General features: G+C 40.5%; 1 protein-coding gene and 1 long non-coding RNA gene across 5 annotated transcripts in view; one reads left to right on the top strand and one right to left on the bottom strand.

Annotated features, from left to right (window-relative positions):
• The first annotated feature begins 8689 nt into the window (after positions 1–8689).
• The window catches only part of LOC137655718 (uncharacterized), a 29907-nt gene continuing 10782 nt past the window's right edge, over positions 8690–27814 (top strand). Inside the window, exons 1-2 of the long non-coding RNA XR_011046856.1 lie at positions 8690–8811; positions 10635–10783. This is a non-coding gene — a long non-coding RNA (uncharacterized lncRNA). The remainder of the gene's footprint in view (positions 8812–10634; positions 10784–27814) is intronic.
• Positions 9659–27814, bottom strand: part of LOC137655717 (rho GTPase-activating protein 18-like) — a 451738-nt gene continuing 433582 nt past the window's right edge. For all 4 annotated transcript variants that reach the window (XM_068389727.1, XM_068389729.1, XM_068389726.1 and 1 more), the window contains one exon: positions 9659–10533. In XM_068389727.1, coding sequence (XP_068245828.1) covers positions 10406–10533 — 128 coding nt within the window. In that variant the 3' untranslated portion in view covers positions 9659–10405. The remainder of the gene's footprint in view (positions 10534–27814) is intronic.

Genomic DNA, 27814 nt, shown 5'->3' with positions numbered 1-27814 from the left:
ACAAAACTTAAAAGCTAAAATATACCGCAACCACAAACATAAACAGAAATATTTTATATATTTCTGAGTGGACTCCTTCGTCCACACAAGGGCCAACAGTCTTTTATAGGCAACTACCACAGCTTTGTGGTCAACAATTCACTCTGTGGCAAATTGCCACCACTGCCTCCCTAATTGGGGTTCTGGATGTCATCATCGTCATCATCATCTGAAAATTCCTTCTTACAGCCAAGTCGTTACCAATTATATCCAAATCTAAAATAGCAGTCAGTTCCAAGTCTATTATAACAAGCCAGGTCATCAATCAATATTCAAAATATCTCTCTCAAAGGAGGAATCACGGCCTGCCAAAATAAAAAAAGAAAAACACTTAAGAACACTCCTAGCTAACTAAACTATCGCACTATAATCAAAGATAAATAATAAACTGTTCCTATCATTCACAATCACGACAAGCAAAGATAAACAAAACTGTACTTACTGTCAAAATAATTAAACACTTCCACGCTGGTAAATAATAATGATAATCCAGCATTCAAATCCCAAGAACTGACGCTTACAGCAGTCAAATCAAAATAAGCATTCACCCAAGACATTCACCACTGTCGTAACCTAACTAAAAAGATAAACAAACAATCTCATTTATACCAACAGTCTTTCTCACAACTTCTCTCTCTCTCTCTCTCTCTCTCTCTCTCTCTCTCTCTCTCTCTCTCTCTCTCTCTCTCTCTCTTGGATTTGGCAAAACAAATAAACAAAAATTAATCCTCCACAACGTGTTGGTCCCTCAGGCTCAGGTAGCATCGACCTCATATGCTACCTCCCTTGCCTTTAACCCAGCCTACAAATCTTAAGGTTCCTTCCAAGGCTACCAGCGCGCCAGAGGCTCCGGCGCCAGAGGGGCCTTTCGTAACAGGGGTAGTGGAAGGGGTTTCACCCGAGGCAAGACATTCCGAGGAGGCCGAGGAGTCAAATCCTCTTCAGCCCATTGAAAATCCTCAGGTAGGGGGAAGACTTTATGTCTTTCGGAATCGTTGGAAGTTCAGTAATTGGGCTTTCAGCATAATTTCCAAAGGTCTGGGGTGGAGTTAGATAGAAGGGCCCCCTCCACCAACCAGTTTCTACCAATTTCCAACGGAAGAGCTAGTCTCGTTTGCGGACGACCTATTGCAGAAGAACGCAATCCAAAGGTTTGGGTTCATCAATTAAAATTTCAAGGTCGCTTGTTCAGCGTGCCAAAGAAAGGCTCAGACAAGCGAAGAGTAATCCTCGACCTGTCTTGTCTGAACTCCTACATTCGATGCGACAAGTTCCACATGTTAACCGTCTCTCAGGTGCGGACCTTACTTCCCCGTGGGGCCGTCACCACCTCTATAGATCTTACAGATGCCTACTATCACGTTCCGATAGCAAGGCATTTTCGTCCTTTCCTAGGCTTCAAACTAGGCAGCCAAGCCTACGCATTCAAGCCTACGCATTCAAAGTGATGCCATTCGGGCTCAACATAGCGCCCAGGATCTTCACCTAACTGGCAGAGACGGTAATTCAAGAACTACGGACCCAGGGAATTCAAATAGTAGCTTACCTAGACGACTGGCTCGTCTGGGCAGACAACGTCGAGAACTGCCTCACGGCAACAAAGTACTAACCTTCCTTCAACAGTTGGGGTTTCAGGTCAACCTCGACAAATCCCTCCTGGTCCCGGACACCAAGTTTCAATGGCTGGTGTTACAATGGGACCTACGTTCCCATACGCTATGTCTCCCGGAAGCCAAGAGGACAGAAATAGCAAAGAATACGAAACGCTTTCTCAGGGACAAGTTGACATCCAGGAGGAACCAAGAAAGAATCCTAGGCTCCTTGCAGTTCGCCTCCGAGACAGATGTTGTTCTGAAGGCCAAATTAAAGGACATAAACAGAGTATGGCGCTCCAGGGCAAATGGGAAGTATCGAGACAAAAGAGCTCGACTTCCCCCAATTCTCAAAAAGAGACTTCAGCCATGGACAAAAGTCAAAAGTCTATCGAAGTCAGTCCCCTTACGACATCCGGCCCCAGGACTCGTCATTCACACAGACGCCTCCTTAACAGGTTGGGGAGGATACTCCCAACACAGGAAAGTCCAGGGACTATGGTCGACTGTCTTTCGGCAGCTTCACATCAATGTTCTAGAGGCCATGGCGGTATTCCTTACTCTAAAGCGACTGACCCCAGCCAAGAACCTTCATATCAGACTGGTTCTAGACAGCGCAGTCATAGTCCACTGCATAAACAGAGGAGGCTCCAAGTCAGCCCACATAAATCACGTCCTGTTAGCGATATTTTCCATGGCAGCATCGAACAAGTGGCATTTGTCAGCAGTCCATCTGGCGGGAGTGCGAAATGTAGTGGCGGACGCACTTTCGAGGGCAACTCCGCTGGAGTCGGAATGGTCCCTGGATCAACACTCATTCAAATGGATCTTATCTCAGGTCCCGGGTCTCCAGGTAGACCTGTTTGCGACGGAGTCCAACCACCAACTATTATGTTACGTAGCCCCCAACATGGACCCTCGGGCTTATGCCACAGACGCAATGTCATTGGATTGGAACACTTGGGAGAGGATTTATTTGTTCCCTCCGATAAATCTTCTGATGAAAGTGTTGGACAAACTCAGGTCTTTCAAGGGCCAAGTAGCTTCCTCAAGAATTCAGAATGCCTTAACTTTATGGACTTCATGAAATTTGCAGCCCAAAGAGGTGCTGCTATTGATCCCCAAAATTCCCTGTTTTTGGAATCAGACAAAAGGGAATCTACCCTCCGACAATATGACTCGGCTGTTAAAAAACTTGCAAAGTTTTTAAGGGACTCAAAGGTTGAAAAGATGACTATGAATCTGACAGTCACCTTCAGAACTCTCTTTGAATCAGGCCTTGCAGCCAACACCATCACTACGATTAAATCAGCCTTGAAAAAGATTTTCCATATTGGTTTTAATATTGACCTTACGGATTCATACTTCTCGTCAATCCCGAGAGCCTGCGCCAGATTGAAACCATCAACTCGCCCTAGCGCAGTTTCTTGGTTTTTGAATGATGTCCTTAAGCTGGCCTCTGACACTCTTAACAAATCTTGCAATTGCATAGCGTTATTAAGGAAGACCTTGTTCCTATTGAGCCTAGCTTCTGGCGCCAGAATTTCAGAACTGTCAGCTTTGACTAGAGACCCAGGTCATATTGAATTCCTCTCTTCAGGAGAAGTCCTTCTCTCCCCTAACAAAGATTTCTTGGCTAAAAATGAGGACCCTCAGAACAGATGGTCCTCCTGGAAGATTGTTCCACTTCCTCAGGACCCATCCTTGTGTCCAGTTACCACCCTGAAATCCTACTTAAATAGAACTTCCATGAAGTCCACAGGGCCCTTATTCATTAGAGAAAATGGAGGAACCATTACCCTGAAAGGAATCAGACAACAGATTCTTTATTTTATTAAACAGGCTAACCCTGAATCATTCCCCCACGTCCATGATATACGAGCTGTAGCTACTTCAGTTAATTACTTTCACAACATGAACTTTGACGAGCTTACGAAATATACAGGCTGGAAGTCCCCTAAACTTTTTAAACACCACTACCTAAAACCTTTGGAAGCTCTAAAATTTGCTACAGTAGCAGCCGGGAATGTGGTTCCTCCTGAAAGGTAACGAGTCTTAATCACAACGTCTTGCTCTATCCTCCTTCTCCCTACCTGCCTTACTTATTGTTCCTACTTGGTTTTGGTTTTGTTTTACTTGAGCTACACCCTTGTGGTGTATTATTTTATACTCCTGTTAATGATCTTACCTTACTAAGAATTGTTTTGTTTATACCTGTTATTAGTCTTACTCTCCCACGAGTTGGTTTTTGTTATTTTACCATTAAGGATGTTGTTTATTTTGCTCTGCGTCATTATTTGCCTTGCCTTACCAGCCATCCCTAGTGTGGCATTTTGCCATTATTGTATTTATTTTCCCTTAATGTTTGAGAATACTTACCTACAGGATTCCTTATATATCCTTGTTCTTGGATTAAACATGTTTTGGTATTATTTTTTATTTAATTACTTCCCTCAGGTATTGTGCCAAGTTTGGGCCCCTATTCTCTGGTACTATTTCACTGGGCGGCACAGGTCGGAGCCCAGAAAAGGGATTTTGACGAAGGAAAAATCTATTTCTGGGCGAGAGACCTGTGCCGCCCAGTGAACTCACCCTTCTTCCCTCCCTCTTGGGCCCCAATCTTGGGTGCTATAAGGAGTGACGTCACAGGCGTGGGTTGGACTGTTGGTAGTAGAGATCGGAGTTAGGTGTTGAACGGCACCTCGCTGGAACCGGGACATTGAGAGGAGATATCTAATTGGTGCGAGGCCTCTGGTTGTGATTTATCACGCCCCAGTATATTATACCGACACATTAGGTGAGCGAGCTGGGTTCAACCTAGCATTCCTATACAATTTTTTCTCTGGTAAATTCATAGCAGTTTCTACCTTAGAAATGATGTAAAAGGAGCATTTCACTGGGCGGCACAGGTCTCTCGCCCAGAAATAGATTTTTCCTTCGTCAAAATCCCTTCATTTGTTCATTATTTCACATATAGTCACTGGGCTATTATTCCCTATTGGAGCCCTTGAGGTTATAGCATTTTACTTTTCCAACTAAGGTTTTAGCTTAGCTGTGATAATAATGATAATAACAGGCTGTCAGACCAAGACTCCATGATAACATTGGATCTCAAAGATGCATACTTCCAGATCGCAATCCATCCTACATCAAGGAGAAGTACCTTAGATTCATCCTTCACAAAGGAATATGCCAGTTCAAGGTACTGTGCTTCAGCCTGTCCACAGCCCCCTATGTGTTCACTCTAGTATCAACCAGGACCCATGCCAACGCCATTCATCTGATGCATTATCTAGACAATTGGCTGATCCTAGCAGACTTGGTAGAGTCCCTTCTAAACCGAGACAGGTTCCTTGCATTTTGTCACAATCTGGGGTCGTCATAAATCATGAGAAGTCCTCCCCACAACCATCTCAAAGTCTGGTATACAGTATCTCGGGATGCAAATAGACACCCTACTAGGCAAGGTTTTTCTGTCCATAGACAGAATAGAGATTAAGGGGAGTGGCATGTTCCTTCCTAAAGAGAGACTCGTTACAAGCACACCTGTGGATGCGCCTGTTAGGGCACCTGACCTCCTTAGAACATTTGATCCCCAATGGCTGTCTACGCATTCGATCTCTCCAGTGGCATCTGAAAACCTTTTGGTCTTGGTACAAGGATCCTCCGAACTTCTTGAGTACTAATAGCATCAGAGCAAAAGAGAGACCTGAGTTGGTGGAAAGATAATACGAACCTCCAAGGCATAGAAAGAAGGGTGAGGACTCTCCTGGTTTTTTAAAGGCTGCTCATGAATGTCAGAGGCAAGGGGCAGTGACATTGCCTGACCTAGCAAGACAATTCCCTAGAGACTAACCATATATCTATATGATCAACCCCCAAGCCCCCTCTCCACCCAAGATAGGACAAGAGAGCACCAGGCAATGGCTACTGAGGACTCAGCAGGTAGATCTATAGGTTCCCCAAAACTGCCATTCTTAATTCACAAGGATTGTGAGGTTGTAGACACTAAAGAATCTATCGAGTTTGAGGGGGACTCGAACCCTAGTCCAGCGAGTGCCAGGTAGGGATTCTTCCAGTAGGCCTTCACAATCCTAACACATGGCATCCAAACTGTGGTCCAGCTCCAATCGGCAGTGCCCCATAAACCTTCTAGAAATAATAGCAGCATTTATGTCTCAAGCACTTCCAACAGGTCATTTCAGGATATTTCGTAGTGTTGATGAGCAACAACACAACAGTAGTGGTGTATCTTAACAAAGAAGGAAGTACTTTTTTCACAGCTGCTATACCATCTAGCTGTGGAAATACTGAGATGGACAGAAGACAACTCAATATACCACAAAGCAGTTGCTTTTCTAAGACTTCAAGCCTGGAGGTTATCAAGCATCTCCTCTTGCAGAGAGACTGTTCACATGCAGTGGTAAAAAGGATGTCTGAGTACCTCCATAAGTCATCTGTTACCATCTGTCAGGTGAAGTGGGCTACCTTCTGTGGTTGGTGTCGCAGAAGGAGTCTCGCTCCTCTCGAAGCCACTATCCCCATGATAGTGAGTTCTTACTGTACCTCAGGGAGGAAAAACTACTCAGTTTCAGTGGTGAAAGGCTCCCGCTCAACCTTGAGCTTTGTCTTTAGATTGAACAGAGTTAACATTTCCTCCTCCATGGAATGGTCTCTCCTCATATGGAGCTTTAAACTTACGTACCCCAGTTGGAAGTTAGACCACCTCCTTGGCACATAGTTTGAGTACTGCAATCCTTGAAGCAGCGGTTTCTTGACCCTTAGGATGGTTTTCCTTCTTACTCTGGCCTCTGCCAAGAGACTCGGTGAGTTGCATGATCTCTCATATGACATAGCTCATTCAAGGGGATGAGAGCAAGTAACGCTCGACTTCGTCCCTGAGTTCTTTGCTAAGACTCAGAATCCGGCTGTAGCAGACTCCAGATTTGAGCCCTCCCGCGATTCTGAGTCTCCGTCATGCAATCAATGATCCTGATCAGCGGTTACTATGTCTGGAGAGAGTGCTGAGGTACTATCTCAAACGAACTACCTGAGCTCTCTCGCACGTCAAACGACTTTATGTAAGCATGAGCAGGATCAAGAGGAGAGTCACCAGGAATACGATCTCAGCATGGAATCGCCAGGTCATCGAATGGGCATTGAATCCCAACTCTCCTCAACTAGATCGTAGACTCAGAGCTCACTATATTAGGGGCATTAGTACATCCCTAGCATTTAAAAGAAACTACTCTATGGCACATGTCCTTCAACCGGGCATCTGGAAGCATCAGAACACCTTCACGACCCACTACCTGCAAGACATAACCCACAGGAACCTGGATACATTTTCCATAGATCCTGTTGATGGCAGCACACAAGTGGTGTAATCTATCTCGGCTCCCTAACAGGACAAGTACCAGTTGATCGAGGACAGATGCTACCTGGTGTTAGTATGGGATGAATGGATAGAATGACTTGCCTTTTCTTCCTTCATCTTTCCCTTTCTTTTGGACACAGCATCTGGAGGACTTTGCAGGTAACTACAATTTCCCTTGTGTAGCCTGAAATATGTAATATATTTGTTATGCACCTGTTGTTTCTGCAATGGGGAATTGAGGAATGTCTATGTTAAGTAAGAGCGGTGTTACCCACTACAATATCCTTACCTCATCAAGTCACAGTACTTAATTTCCATGTATTTACCACAATTTCCCAGGGTGTCAACTCTAGCTCAACAAAGCTCGAGTTCACAAGGTGTCAGGGTACCCCTCTCACATTCACATAGGTGTACCCCAGGTCAAGTTTCCATCCAATTGCATTTTGGACTTCCACCCACGTAAGGTTGAGTCTCCATAGTAAAGAGCAAAAGGTTTGTATGTGTGTAGGAATAAATGACAAATTTGAAAGTAATTTGTATTTTTCCTAACTATACAAACCTGAGCTTTTTTACTCATACTTTTTGCCCCCTTAGAAAGCCCTGTCTGTAACAAAAAGTGACGTAATACACTGGGTAGATGTGTTAGCGGAGTGGTTGGTCTACCCCTGCTAACTAGCTGTTGGTTGTTATACCTCGCATAAAAAAGTTTATGGCTAGACTCTAGCTACGCCGGAACAGTATATCAAAAGCCTTAACAATATATCCATAGTAAAGAGCTCAGGTTTGTATAGTTAGGAAAAATACAAATTACTTCCAAATTTTTCATTAGCGAGGTGCCATGATGTAAATATTTTGTTATAGGCAAACAAGGACAAATAAAAAGCAAATCTTCTCATATATATATATAATTCATATCTATATACAGATAATATGAAAAGGCAACTGCTTCACGCTCACACAGCTAATAGTTTTAAAAGTGACCATGTTTCTTGAAACTTATTCTGTACATTTAGAGGGGACAGTTGACAGAAGTTATTCTTATATAAAAGTTACAAGTATAAGAAGTAAGTTATATTATTGGAGGTATTCAATAACATCTTAAGTTTACAAAAAAGAAGTAACCCATTAAAGGATATTAAACATCTGTACAAGTTAATGGGTTTTTAAATGAGCAGGGAAAGGTATCTGTAAATTCTGTGAGAAAATTATTTGGTACCTAAAGAATAATCAAACTTTTGAGCCATCAAGAAATTTTTGCAAGGCTCTCACTTATGGATAAATTTCCTAACACTTGAATCTTTAAAGTTGAAAATAGTTCAATTTATTAAAGTTATCATTACATAATTAAATTATATTCAGGGAGTGATTTAAATCCTAATTGCCACATTCATCTAGTATTTAGAATTTTGCAGTAGTGTCAGTCAGTTTGTTATCCATTTCTTTCTCACTTAAAAAGATTCATAACAAACATCTTGAAAATTTATTTAATAAAAGTTATAATAAACTTTATTGTCATCAAGTTGAACCACTGAATTGATAAAATACAATACTTGGAAGTGAATGATTTTTTAGATACAGTATTTTTGTTCATCAAAGGATTTAGCTTATACTAATCAAAAATTGGGATTTGTAGAAGCAGTCATAAGAATTTTAACCATATATTCATCCAATTAACTTACAGAATCTGTGGAAAAGAGGACAGTGCACACAAAGAATTTAAGTTATATTTGGAATTTACCATAGTAAGACTAATCTATCCATTTAAGAGGATATGGCCAAGACCCAGTTCTTTGTGTTCTTTATGTGAGTGTGACACTCTTATTCTTTACAAATAAAGAAACTTGAACTTCAAAAGGATTGATTGGTGAATGTTTTGATAAATTTCAAGTTCACATTAGTTTTCTTCAATTATCAAAATCAGCAAGACTTCTTTTCAAATTATGATAATTTCATTTTTTCATCCTATCAGATATTCTTATAAATTCAAATCCCATATAAATTATTGTACGTTACTTAATTTCACCGTACCGTAATTGATTTGTTTCAATTTTAATCTATATGAGCAATTGATGGGGAGTAGCACATCAAGAAGATAGATATATCCTACCATAACTTGGTTCAGTGCAGAATAAAAAAAAAAAAAAAACTTACAATTGTAATCCTGATAAAAAGTTGTGTCCAGAGTATTTTTGTTAAATGTTCTTTTCTCCTTGACCTGTGACCTAGTGGAAATTTTATGTTGTGTTTTATCCATCTGACTTTCACACAGTAACATTAATCCTAATATAGCAATTGTGTTGTTATTAGTTGGCTAAACTTGGTATTTTTTTCCATACAGTAGTGAAGCCACATGAGAGTACAGTACAGTATATGAAATTCATAATTGATTGCACTATTTGAAATATCTGTTATACTCTGTATAATTAATATATATATATATATATATATATATATATATATATATATATATATATATATATATATATATATATATATATATATATATATATATATATATATATATATATATATATATATATATATATATATATATATATATATATATATATATATATATATATATATATATATATATATATATATATATATATATATATATATATATATATATATATACAATAAAGTACAGATACCAATATTTGTTTTATATTGAGAGATTAAAATTATCAGATATATAAACACCTTAAAGAAATAGCTTTGTAAAATATACAAGTTTGACTAGCTGTCTGGGGAAGGTAATGAATATACAATATTTAGTAAAACTTAGCATAACTCATTTGATTATCTACATGGTTCATATTCAAACAGCTTCTCACAATATAATTTGCAAGACAAGTTTATCTTTCTAAGTACAGTGCAAATTACTGTATTTCTTCATAGATTTCCTTTTTTCATTCTTCATTTAAGCAATTTAAGTTCTGTAAGTTTATGACTTCCTGAGGTTAACAAATATCCCATATACAGTAATAAAGAAATTTTTCCAAACTTATGTATTGCTCACTTGTCATCTTGTGCATTCCAGTGAGCTCTCCAAAGAATATTTGCTGCTGTAGTTTGTATTAAATATTTGTTCTTTCTTGGGATTTAGTCATGTTTGCAAAATTTTATGGAATGTACATTTAACCTTTCTTCCCACTGTGATTTGTTCCTTGCAAATATACAGTACAATTTTATTTTTACATTTAAATAGCTAAACAGTACTTTGATAACTTTTCATCTAATATTGCGTTGAAACAGGCAGTGAAATAGCTTTTTTAATACATCCAGCACCTGGTGTCTTGACATGAATTGTGCTGTAAGACTGGAAACAGTATGTACTGTATATTGACAAAGATACTTGAGTATTCCAGAAAACAAATACTTTATTCTGTGCAATTCAAGATTTTAAAGATTGTTTGCGAGGTGGCTCACCACCGAGATGGTGGCATTTCACTAGGAATTCAGCATTTGGGTTATCCTGGTAGATGGTCAGTAGCTTTGCATTAGGATCAAGTCGTCGGTCACCTGTAGAAAGATATTTTTATTTACTTCTTAGCAATAAAGTATATTGTACAACATACCTTTGCCCAGTACAGTATTAATTTTTTACTTGAATCTAACTTCAGGAAGATATACAGTGATGCTTCATGATACGAAATTAGATTTGCTTGGTGCAAGAATAATTTTAAAATTCGCGCTCCGCCAAACTGTAATCTCGCCACCGTCGCCCTGCTCTACCATTGGTTATCTCACTACCTTGATGCTTGTTACCACCGTAAGATCCTGCTCTCCTATTTTATATCAATAAGTACATTTTTATGTTGAAAAACACAATAAACAGTACTGTACTGTGTATATGTATGTACACACACTGCTACTACATATATCAAAACATTAGTGATATATTTTTCTTTCATTTTGGTAAATAAATAACAGATCATAGCACATTTTTTCCTTTTGATGTCATGATTATTTATTTACAATTAATTTTATATCAATAAGAACAATTTTTAAATTCAAATAACACAATGAACAGAACTGTATCATATGTACAAAAGCACAGTGCTACTGCGCATTTCAAACACATTAGCGATATATTTTTCTTTCATTTTGGTGAATAAATAACAGATTGTAATATATTTTTTTCCTTTTAATGCCATGGTTATTTATTTACAATTACTTTACAATTAATTTTAAATAAAAAAAACACAATAAAAAGAACTGTATTATATGTACAAATGCACAATGCTACTACGCACATCAAACACAGCGATATATTTTTCTTTCATTTCAGTAAATAAATTACAGATTGTAACATATTTTTCTGTTTAATGTTATGATTATTTATTTACAATTAATTCTATATCAATAAGTACATTTTTAAATTAAAAAGCACAATTAACAACACTGTACTGTATTGTACGTACGTACGCACAATGCTACTACGCATATTAAAACATTAGCGATATATTTTTCCTTCATTTCGGTAAATAATTAACAATTAAAAAAACTATTTACTGAACAATTAAAGTTTATTCATTCTACCAAGTAAGCTCACCTACAACTCACATCAGTGATTCTTGCTCGTATTACAATTAAATAGCTTAAACATATGAGTGTGTAAAAAAAACATGTAGGTAATTTATTGACGTATCACCAATGAATATTAATTGTATTGAAAATAAAATAGTTACTGTTAAATATATTCACGAGTTGAAGAAAATGGATTGTTTATGCATGATGGAAAACATACCTTTCTATAGTAAGGTAACTATAATAATAGTACAATACATACGATACTGTATATTTCATATACAGTATATACAGTATTGTACTGAATGTATTGTATTATGGTATTTTCCATTTATTATTGCATTTTATTCTAATAACTACTTCATTTACAAGTATTAAAAGTTAGTTAGGTATATTGAATGACTCAAATGTATTTGACCGTATTTCATTGTGGTTATAGCTTTATTATAAAATTTAATGTAGTGTTGTTGTAGTGCTTGGAATGAATTCAGAGATTTACATGTAAAACATGACTCATCACGATACAAAAGCTACTCCAGAACCAATTAATTTCGTATCTAGAAGCATTACTGTATACAGTATATAAAATTTTAAAGCTGTATAAACATGAGTCCTTTAAAATAGGGAATTTCCTTAACCGAGTTGGAACAGCCTTTGAATTCATTAACAAGGTGGTTAACGATCATTGGTAAGCATGGGCCTACCTGCACTATCCCACCTACTTAAATGCGAACTACCCCACCAGGCATTTCAAAAGTCACAGTTACACGCACCTGCTACTTGCACACCTATGGCGAGTAGAGATCTGCCTAGCAGTTACATTTAGGTATCTGCACACCCCTTAGTAGCTTGTGACCTGTTCAAGATCTATGGGGTGTGTCCATAAACCAGTTGCATGTGCCCCTGGCTCCTTACCAGCAAGTTCTTCCCCAGTACAGGGGTAGGCCATCAGTGAACCAGCAGGGCCAAGATTGTCTTGCAAAGCTCTATTGGAAATCTTAAGAGCAGCAGCCACCATCATCCTTACTCCTCATGGAACTATGACAGACCGAATTTTAACACTTCCTGGAAAGGTAGCTATTCATTACAGCATTCTTAAGGCCCCTTCTGACCCAAGGTTGTGTCACTCTGCAAGCATTGGCAGCACAACAGCCAACCCGTCACAGCCCCCAAGCGCCATCGGTGCCAATGCCAGTGATGCCAGCTTAGGCTGTTCATGAGCCTTCTTGCTCAGCCCCCATAGTTGAACGGAAGGATGCAAAGACCCTGCCGAGAACTTAGCCTCTAAAACCTTCAGAAGCGGATCCTGGTAACTACGACTGCCAAGCCAGCACAAAAAGTAAGTGTAGTCCCTCCTAGGCCTCATTCCCCTATGACCAACCCAGATGAGGTCCTCGATTCCAAATTGGGTAATTTGATCAGCGATTTCTCTCCAGCTCCTAGCCTTAAGGCTCCTGACACAAAGGAAGGAGAGTTAGAGTCTGCAGTTATGTAGGTTCTTGCCTGAATCCGTATGGTCAGTGGACTTGGGGAGGCCCATTATTTCCAACCACAGGGGAGAGACTCGGCAATATATGTTCTACCGTGCTCCATGAGCCAACTGAACGGTTGGAGTTACCGTGATCTAAGTTGGTTGCAGGGTCCACTGGCAATGGTTGACTCGCAGATTTTTATGAGACGGGATTCCTTTAGGGCAAGCAAATCGTCTAACTTATTTCCTCTGTTTGTGAGACAGGAAGCACTACAATATCCAGGACAGTTCCCAGTCTCCTCTGCCATTAGATCAGGCATTGTCAACCTTGTGTTAAGGTTTGATTATGGAAAAGCTAGCCACGGAAATGGCGACGTTCTCATCTGCTGAGGCTCAGAACATGGAGAGGTTAGTAAAAGCAACTCTTCAAGATTCCTCAAGGATGGAACACTGGTTCGGGACTGTTGGCTTCTCAGCCACAACTGAAAATCTCTCGGATCCTGAGAAGCAACAGATGCTCAAGAATAGCTTTCTCTTAGGAGTTTGTGACACACAATACAACAAAATCAGTGGGTTAACTGGATCCTGAAGAGCTGTGATGCCATCATCTCAAGGTTCCAGAAACAGATTCCAAAGAGGGAGGCTCTCCTCTTTTATAACTCCTTGATCAAGTCTTCATCCTTGTTTCCTCTCAAGGACATGGAGAAATGAAGAAAGGCAAGCCAGGACCCCCTTCTTCATGAAACCATAATATCCTGTCCCACTTCCTTGGCATCTGTTATGCCTAGAGCTTCTCCTGTAGCGAGACAAGCTCATAAGTCTGTGAAAGACCCTTTTAAGGAGAACACTGCTAATAATTTGGTTCCTTTCAAACCACCCTTTCAGGGCAAGAGGCAGAAAAGACATGGGAGGGAAAGGGGGTGGACAGTCGGTGACCCCATTAAGGGCCTTCCGCCTATTATCCCACTGGTGGGAAGAAGGGGCGTGCAACTCAGGTGGCAATAGTGGTGATACCATGAGGCCGACCCCTGGACAATCTCTGTCCCGCGCAAAGGATATGTCATCCCATTCACCAATTCTCTACCTTCCCTAATTTGTCCTCCAACGAGATCTCCATCCATTTTAGAGGGATCGGCGAAGGGCAGACAAAGATAAAGAAGGGCACTCTCCAAGAGGTTGTCGATGGGTCCTCAGGCCTCTTCAGTTGACTCTTTCTTGTAGAGAAGGCGTCTGGAGGCTCGAGACTAGTCATTGCTCTCTTGGCCTTAAACGAGTTTGTCCTTCAGACTCTATTCAATATACAGACCGCAGCAACGGTCAGACAGAGGGACTTCATTAAAAATCACCATGGACCTGAAAGAAGACGTGTACTTCCAGATACCAATCCATCCATCATCAAGGAAGTACTTAAGGTTTATGAGGTTTATGATACACGGAAAGATATACCAGTTTTGAGTGCTGTGTTTCAGGTTGTCACCAACACTTCAGATGTTCACTCTAGTTTCAATGAGGGCATATAACAACGGCATTCGTCTAATTCGTTAACTAGACGATTGGCTACTCCTGGCAGACTCCGTACAGACGACAACGACCCATGCTTCTTAAGTTTTTGAGTGATCTGGGAATTCCATCTCCTGAATGTAGATCTATGGTTACTGAATCTCTTACTATAGATCTAGCTTAAATTAGAGCATAGTCCAAATTATGGGGCATGAAGTAGAATCCTAACAAACTCAAAGTATGATTGTAAGTAGGTCGAGAACAGTGGCTCCTCATCATCTCGTAAAGCCATTCACATGTACTATGATGGTTCTGTTAATGGTGATGAGATTATGTCTAAAAGAATTAAGGACAAAACTTCTACAACTGCTGCTGAATTACTCGCTATTCACGAAGGGCTGAAATTAGTAAAAAATAAAAGGAAGGATGTATTTGTGTTTGTCGATTGTCAAAGTGCTTTGCTCGCCCTCAATAGTAAAAGTCCTGTAGATATTGACTTGGCCAATGGATGTAAAGAACTGGTTTGTGCTATAGAACAAAATGGAAATTTTGTCCATTTTTTCTGGGCACCTTCACATGTGGGTATTGATTTAAATGAGGTTGCTGATAAACTTGCTAAGGACCCCACCATTAAAGAGGATGTTGACATAGAGAGTACTGTGAGTCTAAACATAGTTAAGAAAGGAATGAGGCTTAAGAGATGTGTATGGGAGAAGGAGGAGATTCAAAGAATCATAAACAATGCAAGTGAAAGTATGATGCACTATTTATTTGTATCAGAAAATACAAATGTCACATATGGTTGGTAAGGCTTTATCTAAAATAGATACATTAGTAATGAGAATACGGTTGGGTTACAGATATTGTTGGCAGTATATTGATGGTGAAAGTGCTTCCTGTAGGTTATGTGGTGAATCACATAAGCATACACTACATCATTATATTTTGGAATGTAGTACATACATATATATATACACCAAGGCACTTCTCCAATTTTTGGGGTCGCCGACATCAAACAAATGAAATAGATAAGGGGACCTCTCCTCTCTACATTCCTCCTAGCCTGACAAGGGACTCAACCGAGTTCGGCTGGTACTGTAGTAACTTATCAGAATTCAGAAATGACAGTTTTAACAATGTAAGAGATCAGGTATGTTATTTTTTAAATAATGATGCTTGTACCAAAATTGTCAAAAAGTTTCCTAACTTTTACTGGAACAAATAACGTAGGCATTGTTTGATTTGTTTGTATAATACTGTTTGATATTATGTATGTATATTCCACTATATTCGTTGGCGGGTTTATTAGCATGCTAATGCACCCCATTTGATGTAATTTTTATGTCAATAAATCCTTTGAATTTGAATCTCGATATCAGCGTTGATAACGTTTCTTTAACTCTGTATGAATTTTAGAATTTTAGGTGTGATTCTCGACAGCAAATTTACTTCTGCACAAAAAATTGGCTTATTGAGAAAGTCTTGTAATATTTTTGGTGACCAATCTATTCTGGAGAAATGTTTTAAGTCTTTCATTTTACCTTGTTTTGAGTATTCTTCTCCAGTCTGGTCATCAGTTTCTGATTTTCATCTTAATTTGTTGGACAGGAACTTAAGATCTATTAAATTTCTTCTTTCTGATCTAGATAATCTCTGGCACCATCGCTCAATTAGTTCATTATGCATGTTGCATTAGGTTTTTCATAATTCTGACCAGCCTTTACACTCGGATATTCCCAGACAGTACCATCTTGTTCGGAATACTAGGTGTGTAGTTAATTCTAGTCTTGCCTTCTCCATCATGAGGCTCAATGCTAGACAGTATTCTAGAAGTTTCATTCCAGCTGTGACAAAGTTGTGGAATGATCTTCCTAATCTTGTAATTGAATAGATTGAACTTCATAAGTTCAAACTTGCAGCAAATGTTTTTATGTTGAATTGGCTAACATTCTTTTTATAGTTTATATTGGAAAAATCTGTTTTAATGTTATGACTGTTCTTAAAATATTTTATTTTTATTATTCATTACTTCTCATATAGTTTATTTATTTCCTTATTTCCTTTCCTCACTGCTATTCCAATTAGTGTTGTTGCTTATGTAGTAGTAATAATAATAATAGTGGTGAACTTCGAGAAGTTGTCCTCTTTAGCCCAAACAGAATTTAGTACTGTATATCTAGGCATGCAGATGACACCCTACAAGAAAAAAGTCTTTCCATCACAAGAGTGTCGCAACACTCAAAGAAATGGCTTGCTAGTTTTTGGCGCAAACCTCACTACAAGCACACCTGTAGCTATATCTGCTGGGACACCTGTCTTCCTTAGAAGGCCTGGTACCCAACAGTCATCTTTACATGTGGTCACTTCAGTAGGAGTTGAAGACCTAGTCCAACAAAATGCACATTCATATAGGGTCAAAGCAAAAGAAAGACCTGAGTTGGTAGATCTTGAATTTGAATCTTCACAGTAGGTATATCTTCTTTCTCCTCCCCCGAATTGATGCTCTTCACAGATGCATCAAAAGAGAGGGGTCACTCACCTGCTGCAGCACATAGCCTCCGGGCTATGGTCCAAGTAAGGGTGGCAATGTTACATAAATCACCGGGAGATGAGGGCAACTTTACTTGCTCTTCAACATTTTCAACAGTTCCTTTTGGATCACTCTGTAGTATTGATGAGCGCCAACACAACCGTAGTGGCATATCTTAACACGGTAACTTTTCCTACTAGTTGTTGAAATACTGTGATGGACAAGGATAATGCGATCTTCCAGTTGGCCAAGTTTATATCTGGCAAGAACATCATCTAAAAAGCAAAAAGTCTCAGATAGTTGGTTCCAAGTGGTCTTTGGATCCTCGGATAGCAAACAAAGTAATGACTTTGTGAGTTTTACCGACGATAGACCAATGTTTCTGAACCGGAAACTCCCAATGTATTGCTTGCCAATACCAGATCCACTGGCAGCATTCCAGTACACTTGCCAGCACCAGTGGAATCACCTAAATGTATATGCATTCCCCTGTTCTGCCTAATGAGGAGACTCCTCAACAGGTTGATTGTCAACCAATCTTTTGATAACCTTGATAACTCCACTGTGGCAAAAACCAGAATTGTTTCCAGACCTTCTACTGCTGCTGACAGAGGTGCCAAAGGAGCTACCTTTACTTCATGACCTGCTATGCCAACCCCACACACACATTTACCATCAGGCTTTGGGATCCCCAGTATCTCCTCACTGAGAGAAGCTTTTAGCAGCCAGTGGCAAACTAATTATCTAGATATCTCACAAAGTGGTCGATCTTATGTCGGTGTTGTGGAAGAGTTCCTGTCCACTCGGTGCCACTCTTCCACTAATTGTCAAATTCTTACTTTGTCTCCGGGAGGAAAGAGACTATCACTTGACCTTGAGCCAGGTCTTCATATCAAAAGGGTTAAAGATTTCCTCCTTGGTAGAGCTGTCCATGCTCATGCAGAGATTTGAACTGGCATGTATTCATTTGGAAGTGAAATCACTACCATGGAGTGTAGTGAGTCCTTCATTCCTTGAAATTCCTTTCAAGGAGTTCTTTAAACTCAGGTCTAGTATTGTATTTGTTAAAATAGGGAGCTGTTAAGGTTAGGGATAAATCAAGAAAGGTTATACAATTGACAAATCTATATCTTTAACACCTATCTGGAAATATCAGGAATGGAATGAAAAATAGTGCTGTATTTAGACTTATGCCAAGCACTGGAATCAGGTGTATTCCAGCATTTCATTTGATTTTTTGTTAATTGTGAAGTAAGGAATAAAATATTAAAAATATAAAAATCCTTGAAAGTTAAGAGATTCAAATTTCTTGATATATACAGAAACTGAATAGAAGATATGCATTAAATAATTAATGAAAATTGTAATGTTTTTTGGTGTCTAAGTCTGTTATATTTGAGGTTTAGGTTTAGCTTGGCCCTAGGACAGTATGTTTGAAAACTTGATTTTTTCCTTTCCTTTGTCTCATGCCAAAAGGTTTGGGTTAAGTAGTTATGCTTCAAGTTTATTATTATATGACATTTTGGACCGCCATATAAAATCATGTATTATTTCAGTCTTGAGTGGAAGCTACGGTTAGAGCAACAGGTGCTTTTCCTAGTCCCTCAATTAACACTTTTTAATCTAGCACTAAAACTGGGCATAAGATTAGCTGGCATTGGATGTTCTTCATCCTGATATCTAGGCCATTTCAGTAATCCATTTTCATTCTGATTCAGTATGTTTATCTTTTACTCTAATAATCATCATCATCTCTCCTCCTACGCCTATTGACGGAAAGGACCTTGATTAGATTTTGCGAGTCGTCTCTACCTTGAGTTTTTGATTCAATACTTCTCCATTCATCATCTCCTTCTTCACGCTTCATAGTCCTTATTCTTGTAGGCCTGGGTCTTTCAACTCTTCTATTGCCTTCTCCCTCTTAATGAAAAAATGCTTTGAGGAAGTCACTTGTTTTCAACACAGAATTTCATTTCCTTTTTGAAACCTTGTGATGGGCAAGAGGGCTCTCAAACTTGGGTAAATTGCTTCCTCTTTCATCTATTTCTGCTTCTCAATATTACTTCAACCCCCTCCTAATTTTATATCTTTTTAGTATATTTATTTTTTGTTTATACTGTATGTTTATTAATTTAATTATTTATTTTTACATTTAGTTTCTTTAATGGTGTGGATATTTTCACATTTGTTATTACTGCCTGCTTAGATGAATGGGAGAGGGGATCACAGTTGGGGGGGGGGGTATTTGAATTCAAAGCTATATGTTAGAGTTGGATGATCTCAGCCATCCCGAAGATGGTTTGAACCTTTTTAGGCAGAACTATTCTCAAGGCTTGGGCCATCCTAATCCCTGGGGGATTCAACCCTTGAGGTAGGCCTCTCAGCTTCTGACCGGAAGCCCATCATTGCAGATATGGGAAGGATGATTCCATATTTTCTTAGTCTCAGTTCTAACAGGTGGGTTTAGTTTACACTGGTCCCTCTATATCTGTTTTGGTACTATTCCACAGGTAGGGTATGGACTGGACCATCTGGGAAGTATACTTTCATTGTGCCGATAGCAGAGAATGCAAATTTCCTTTCCAACGTATGATACTTTATTAATATTCTCAAGCAGTTAAATCAACCAAACAAACAAACAACTAACAAAGAAAACCCCACCCTTGGACCCTTCGAAAAATAACAGCCCCTCCTCTGGTAATTCATTAAAAGAAAATTCCGTTGATGACTTAGGAACTAAAAAGGACCATTCTTTGAATATTTGTGAATATTTGTGAATAGGGTAAATTGGGCAACACAGGAAAACTGAAAATCCTGCATGTTACCTAAATTCTATTATAAACTAATTATGATGAGCTATATAAAGTATTTGAATACTAGGGGTTAGAAATTAGAATTAAACTTCAAGATGACAAATGGGATTCTTGGATATCATTTAATAGTCATGATGAAGCCTTTATGCAAGCCGTGACATTATGAATAATAAAGTTGTTAATTTGAATAATAAGGATGCTCTGTTTGATGGAGTATCTAAAGATCTGGAACTCTACAGACCTGCAGTCTGGATTAATAATGACATAAGAGATAGTTATGCCTACCCAGAGAAAGATGAAACCACCAGTGTGGCTTGTTGCTCAATCTAAAGGGGTTAAAGAAAATTATTTTAAGATCAACAAATTCCTTCAGAGGTAAGAAGGAATTTTCACACCTAGAGATATATCCCTATTTGGAAAGAAAAGTTACTTAATAAATGCCAATTCATACACAGTCTGTTATATCAAAAATTGAAAGACAGAAAATGATGATATAAAATTGGACATCAAACCCCTTCTAAACTTTAGCTATGGGAGGGGAGTTATTTTAAATAGACATATATATGAATTCAAAGAAAGTGCATTAAGTACCTGTAACATCAATGATTATCCTTACTTTCCAGTATGCTGATGTGCCTTTGCACATTGACATAGAAAATGAAATTGCTTTAGGTTTGGGCATCCTTCTAAAGTTTGTAAGAATGAAAAAATGTGTAATACTTATTCCAATCTTTACCGTGGAGAATGTACATCTGAGGCAAGGTGCTTGAACTGCAACTCTAGTCATAAATCTACATACAAAAGTTAGAAGAAGCTCCCCTCAATAAATCCAGTATTGAACATATAAGTGTAGGGCCTGCAAAGAGACTGTCAAATAAATCAACTAGCTATGTAATGAACATGTAAGTGTAGGGCATGTAAAGAGACTGTCAAATAAATCAACTAGCTATGTAAAGACACTGAAAACAAGACGAAAAGTTCCTCAGGAGACATATAACCCACCTATTACTGTAGGTAGTTCTCGAAAGAAAAATTCACCATCTACTGATAGAGCGCCATATGATGAGGCAAGAATATCTCCTCCTAAAGATTAACCACTGTGTATTAACAATAAGGCATTGCCTACCACTATCCAACCTTTGTCCCCCATTACAAAGGAAAGTACAAACCTCTCTTAGGCTGTGTCCTTGCCTGATTTGATGGAGGTTTCACTTAAATAAAAAGAAGTTATCAGGTGCACCTGTAGTAGGGAAGATGCTAAAACCTGATAACTCTCCACCTCTTAATGACTGGATCACCCTATATGAACCAATTATTTTTCCAAAAATCTAATTTGAGTGTTTCCTGGATTTATATTCTATAACTATCCACGAATACAGCATAAATTTTGTTTGAACATTCTACAGCCATTTTTGTTAACTATCCAAGCATACAGCACAAAGTTTTTTGGGTTCAGGCCAGGTCGTCCTGATGGAAGGTTCCTATAAGTAGCTTCCTAGGGTATATTTGACTACAGTGATATTCCCAGAGAATTTACCTTTAGGTCTCCAGAATTCTAACTCCTGGCGCGAATATCCTTAAAATTTCTCTTAAGGATATCGCATAAATCAGGGGACGTATATCTTGATACGACACATAACAATCTTCACCCCGAATAGCGTTTTCGCTTCGAGGGGGAAAGTGGCAAAATTTTGAAGGGGAGCCGGTATCAAGTTACCCTTCCCCCGTTACTACTCGAGTATCCAGATGGCGCTGTACGTCGCCGCCATGTTTTATTCCTATAAGTGTAGCGCTACAGCTCGGTGATTTTCCCTGTCTCTTTCGTGTACGCTCTACTTTTTGGATTTATCATGCAATCTCCTGCCTCTGGAAAGTTGAGTATTCGATCTTTACATTGTATAAATTTTAGCTCTTGCCTCACAGTGAAATTAGGTTAATTTCATTGAAAGAGCTTTGCCTTAACCGGAGGCGTCATGGACGCTGTCGTTCATTACACATGAGTTATTTAGTTAGCCTGAATGACTTTCCCAGTTTTAATAGCATGAATATCTTGAGTTATTCAGTCTTCATTGCTAGGAATTAATTATATTATGCCGATTGTATTCTTGATAGTTTCGGCAATTTAGGTAACCGAACCTTGCTTGTGCTAGGCTTCCTAGCCTATGCATTTTAGTTTACTTTCATGCATGATATAATAGACTTTCCTAGTGTAATAACAATTAAATGAAGCTATTTAGGCAATTTATACGTGTAAGATACATTGATTGCATATATATATTCCTCTTCTGAGATCGTATAAGAGAGTGTTTCGGCGATTAAGGTAGTCGATTCTCACCCGCCGCTAGTGGCTTTAGTATACTGTACAGTACTTTCATACATGTTCCCGGGTTACCCTCGTGTGCCGTTTTATCAATTCAGGTGGGGATAGATATCTCCTAGAATTATTATAAAAACAGATACTCATCTCCTATGGAGATTTAAGGGTAATCCCTCCTTCCCTCTGAGCGTAGCCTAGGCTACAACCCTATTCGGTCTTGTCTTGAGTAGATACTCAGACATGACTAGGCTAGAGTGTTCTGTCTCTTCTCTTGGCCGGCAGATGCCAGGCTTTGGGTTTCGGTCAGAACCTCAGTGTATATGGTCTTGTGCTGGTGGCTGGCCTGCAGGGTGAATATTCATTCCCCTGCCGGACTAGGCTGCCGGCATAGGAGGCTAGACCTTCCTAGGCCGCACTTGAAGTAGTTGTATGATGCCGCCACCTTCTCCCTACGGTCTAGTAGACTAGTCCTGTGCTCACAGACCCTAGGATGAAGAATAGACATTCTTCTGCCGCCTAGGATGGCACCGGCACTGGAACTCTGTTTCTCCCTTGTTAAGAGGAGGCGGCAAGCTTCCCGTCGCCCCCTTAACTGTATTGGCAGACCCTACGCTGGAGAATAGATATTCTCCTGCCGCCTAGGATGACGCTGATACTGAAACAGAGTTTCTTAGGAGTGAGGTAGGACCGGCAACCCTGCCGGCCCCTTCCACACCTCATACAGGACCCTTTTCCCTCCCCCCTCTGTCCTTTAGTGATGGCCTAGTCATCGCAATCCTTTGGCTGTCGTCCTACAATCTCTCCGCTTGCCGGCAGGTTGTGGGGCTGGCTGGGGCTCCTTCGTGCAGTGGCTTAGTCGCTCAGCATTCCCTTATGGACGCAAGGCTCCGGGAAAGCTGTGCCGGCGGGAGACTCCTATACTGTACTGTGTTCTTCAGTCCTCTCTTGGACTGCCATCCACATACCAGTAGCCAGCAGAGACCGGCAATGGTATGTGTTAGGGTGGAAGCGTGAATGATACATTCTCCCCTTCCATTTGAACCCTCTTTCTGGAGGAAGGCAGTAAGACTGAGTACTTACACCCTTGTTACTGTTAATATATATTTAATAAGGTACCCTTCACTCCTTGCTTTCTCTCTCTCTATCGGCTAGTGCCGCTGGGTACTAACCTACCCCAGCCGGCATGGACCGGTGCGCCGACACTAGCCGGTGAGACTAACCTTGCCGACAGACGCCGGCCAGGTTGACGCTGCCGGCCACTACCCCGGCCGGCAAGACGCCGGCGAGACTGGTGCGCCGACACTATGCCGCCAGGTGCTAGCCTAGCCGGTAACATGCCGGCTAAAACTACAGTATATGCTTATACAGTAGCCAGTATATTTGCAGTATAGAGCATACTGCAGACAGAAAACTATAGTATATATTAAACAGTAGTTATTTTCCAACATACCCCTGTGTATCCATGCACAGTCTATTGTTGAGACCAATTATATATGGAAAGAAAAGATTTCTTTCCACATACTGATAGATGTTCAGTTACTATTTACCCTCATAATTAAAACCTAAGGAAAAACCAGTGTTAAGTTACACTCATCTATCCTTACAGGTTAGAATTTTTCCATTGGGTTTCCTGAATAGGAAAATTCTAGGTTTTAATTTTGGGGAGGTCGCAGCAATTGGCTGGACGGGAAACACAAGTATGTGTCTTAACTAATTCTTTTCTAGCTTATCTATCCTAAGCCGTATGCAATAAATATGCAAAAATATTAATAATAATATTTATATAGTTTATCATGTGAGATGAACTATCGCATGCTCATTTAGTTTTCCTCTCTTTACAGGAGGACCATCCCAAGTGCCAGAGAGTCTTTTACAACGTGAGGAGCAAGGACTTCTGTGGCCATGTAGAGTGCAGAGCTCACTCTCTTTGCTCCATCTCCAAGGGATCTCTTAAGTACTGGGACCCCCAGGACTGCAACGTGTGCAAGGCCTTGATTACTGAGGCTTTTGATGACCCCAAGACAGCGGAGTCAAGGGACGCAGTACGGAGTAAGCTGCGTAGATGGGTTTGTGGCTTTCAGAAGAACGCCACGGGGCCTTACCTTCCGAATGAACGGATGCGTGCCTGTCTATTCCCTATGGCGTCTGTGGATGCTGTTATACCCCAGCCTCATCCTGAGATCCCTTGCGTCCAGATATCCATACATACGGATGTCTCTGACGCGATGAAGGACATCCACCTAGATGAGAGGATGTCGGAGGTGTCCGAGGACACCGAAAAAGACCTAGCGGGAAGTTAGAAGAGGAGTCTACCCTGGCTCCCAAGACTGAAGAGGACGACGTCAAATCAGAGTACGTTTCGTCGGTTCCGGCCCTAGAACCTGTACCCTCTAGGTCTTCTGCTCCTCTATCGGATGACATGGGAAAAGCTTTGGCTAGTCTCATGACTATGATGGAAAGTTTTCGTGAGCAGAACGAAGAAAGGGACGCTGATTTAAGGAGAAGGATGGACCATCTCGCAACGTCCCCTGGGTCTCAGAGGAGACTCAACGTCAAAGATCTTCCTTCTTGCTCCGAGGTGAACCCTTGGAGGCATGCAGAGTACATGCCAATTACTAATGGGAAGATCTTCATTCCAGAAAAGCTGGGGGCTATCCTCATAGAGGATGTTGACTTTTGGACCAGCTTTAAGTCTTACCCAGACTGCTTCGTCCGCCTGAAGGCGGAACCTGTTTCCAAGGAGGAGGCAGAACCAAAAGAGGTCATAGTGCTCGACCATGAAAAAGCTCAGGCTCTGATGGCAAGTAGCCTGAAAGAAAAGGGCTTTACTAATTCGAAAGTGCCAGCCCTTAGCAAGACACATCCCTCTTTTCTTGCTCCTGCTAAACTTGCCTTTCCCTTTACGGAAAAAGGGTTTAAGGCGGTTATGAAGGCGGTGGACGCAGGCAAGCCTTGCCCTACACTTGAAGAGTGTAGACCCTTGTCCCTAGCTCTGCCTACGGACAGGAATGACTGGAAGGAAATCCACCTTACCTTCTCAGTCGGGAAGCTGGTGGCGGATATTGCTGGACGTCAGTTCAGTGAAAACCTCCCTAAGTTGTCTTGAGTTTCTCTTGCGAAGCGAGCAAGAGACAAAGGAGAGACTTGCCGCATCTCTGTCCCTCCAGATTGCCTTGGAGGCAATGGCAAGTGACAACAGAGCCCCAGATATGTACATGGTTGTTGCCAAATCACATTAGGCTACACTGGTCAAGGACCTATATGGCTTTGTGAAAGCCAGACGGGCATGTAGGGAGTTCGTTTTCGCATCGGCTGCGGTGAAACACGAACCCAGGAAGTTGATAACCTCTAATATCTGGAGAAAAGACATCTTCCTGAGCGAAGTGGTCAAGGAAGTAGTCGACAAGGCCGCCACGGAGAATAGGAATCTTCTCCAGAAGTGGGGCATGTCGGTGAAGAGGAAGTCTTCCCCGGATGAGGGTCCCCAACCAAAGAGGAAGACGAAGAGACCTAGGTTGCCCTCTCACCCTGTCAGACAACAGCAACAGCAACAACTTCCTACAGTTCCCATGACCGTGCCCCAGATGGTGGCACAACCCCAGCCAACTTATCAGATGGTGCCTTAGCAGCTGGTTGCCCAGTCACCAGCATTTCAACCTGCGTATGAGAGGCAGATCACTACCTTTCGTCCTAAAGGTCAAGGGTCGAAAAGGGGCTCCTCTAGATAGCCTCCAAGAGGAAGAGGGAATAAGGGAGGACGCGGTCAAGGAGTCAAGTCCTCTGGTCAGTCGAAGCAATGAGATGCTTCTGGTAGGAGGAAGACTCCAACAATTTCAGGATCGCTGGACCTTCGATCATTGGGCCCACAGCCTAATCAAGAACGGACTAGGATGGAGCTGGAGGGCAGCTCCACCATCATTTCCTCAATTCTTCCAACACTCCACCCCCATCCTGGAAGAATATACCCAAGAACTTTTGAGAAAAAGTGTGATAAGGAGGGCAAAGTCCATCCAGTTCCAAGGAAGGCTGTTTTGTGTTCCCAAGAAGGACTCAGACAAACTCAGAGTCATTCTGGACTTGTCGCCACTCAAGTTCATAGAAAACAACAAGTTCAGGATGTTAACCCTTCAACACATAAGGACCCTGCTGCCAAAAAGGGCGTACACAGTCTCGATAGACATGACATATGCTTATTGGCATATTCCAATCAATCGCCTACTCTCCTACCTAGGATTCAGGCTACAGAAGAAGAAATACGTCTTCAGAGCCATGCCCTTCGGACTAAACATAGCCCCAAGGATTTTTACAAAGCTTGCAGATGCAGTCATTCAACAACTACGCCTAGAAGGTGTCCAGGTGGTAGCCTACCTGGACGACTGGCTAGTGTGGGCAGCATCCGAGACGGAGTGCACGCAAGCATCCAAGAAAGTGATCCAATTCCTGGAACATCTGGAATTCAAGTTCAACGTCAAGAAGTCTCGCTTATCTCCAGCTAAGGAGTTTCAATGGCTGGGAATTCATTGGAACTTAAAGTCACACCGTCTCTCCATTCCCCCAGGGAAAAGGAGGGAAATACAGTGAACCCTCGCTACTTCGCGGTTCGACCATCGCGGATTCACCACTTCGCGGATTTTTTCCATAACCCATATATATACAGTAATATATATATATATGTATGCATGTATTTATGTATATATGTAGGTATGTATATGTGTATACATATAAATATATATATATATATATATATATACACATATATATATATATACATATATATATATATGTATATATATATATATATATATATATCTAAAGTAGGAAGATGTGATGTAGTTCTAAGGGAAAAGTATGGGAAATATGTCTGGGTAATAAGCAAAGCTCTACCTCCAGTTTGTTTCTACATTATGATCAGAGATAAATGTAAACAAAACATTGGTTGCCATTTTTTATCGTGCTTTTTAGCATGTTTAGGAAATGCATGATATAAAATCACCTTTAATATTTGTGCCTGTTTTAGTTTAGGGTACTGTAGTACATGCATTAAGTGTTCTGTACATTAAAGGGTAGTTTGTTAACAGTACTACGTACAAGGGAAGGTTTTAAAAGTCTGAATATACATGTTGAATAAATAGGTAAATATGGTGTCACTACTTCGCGGATTTTCACCTATCGCGGCCGCAACTGGAACCTATCTACCGCGATAAACGAGGGTTCACTGTAGCGGGATCCGTCAAGAGACTACTGAAAACCGACAGGATATCAAGACGCCAACAGGAGAGAGTACTGGGTTCTCTTTAGTTTGCATCAGTGACAGACCCGTTGCTAAGAGCACAACTGAAAGATGCATCAGGAGTCTGGAGAAGATACGCATCAAACGCTCAAAGAGATCTAAGAAGACCGATACCAACTCGACTACAATCACTTCTCAAGCCATGGTCGAAGGCCAAGGACCTGAAAAGGTCCGTGCCCTTGCAACCACCTCTACCTTCAGTCATCATCCATACGGACGCATCAAAAGAAGGTTGGGAGGTCGCTCTCACCAACAGAAAGCCCAAGGGACTTGGTCTTGACTATTCAAGACCTTCCACATCAACATTTTGGAAGCCATGGCAGTCTTTCTCATGCTGAAGAAACAGTCTCCT

This window comes from Palaemon carinicauda, chromosome 16 (genome assembly GCF_036898095.1).
Source record: "Palaemon carinicauda isolate YSFRI2023 chromosome 16, ASM3689809v2, whole genome shotgun sequence".
Taxonomy (NCBI): domain Eukaryota; kingdom Metazoa; phylum Arthropoda; class Malacostraca; order Decapoda; family Palaemonidae; genus Palaemon; species Palaemon carinicauda.
This window is presented reverse-complemented; position numbering and strand designations above follow the sequence as displayed.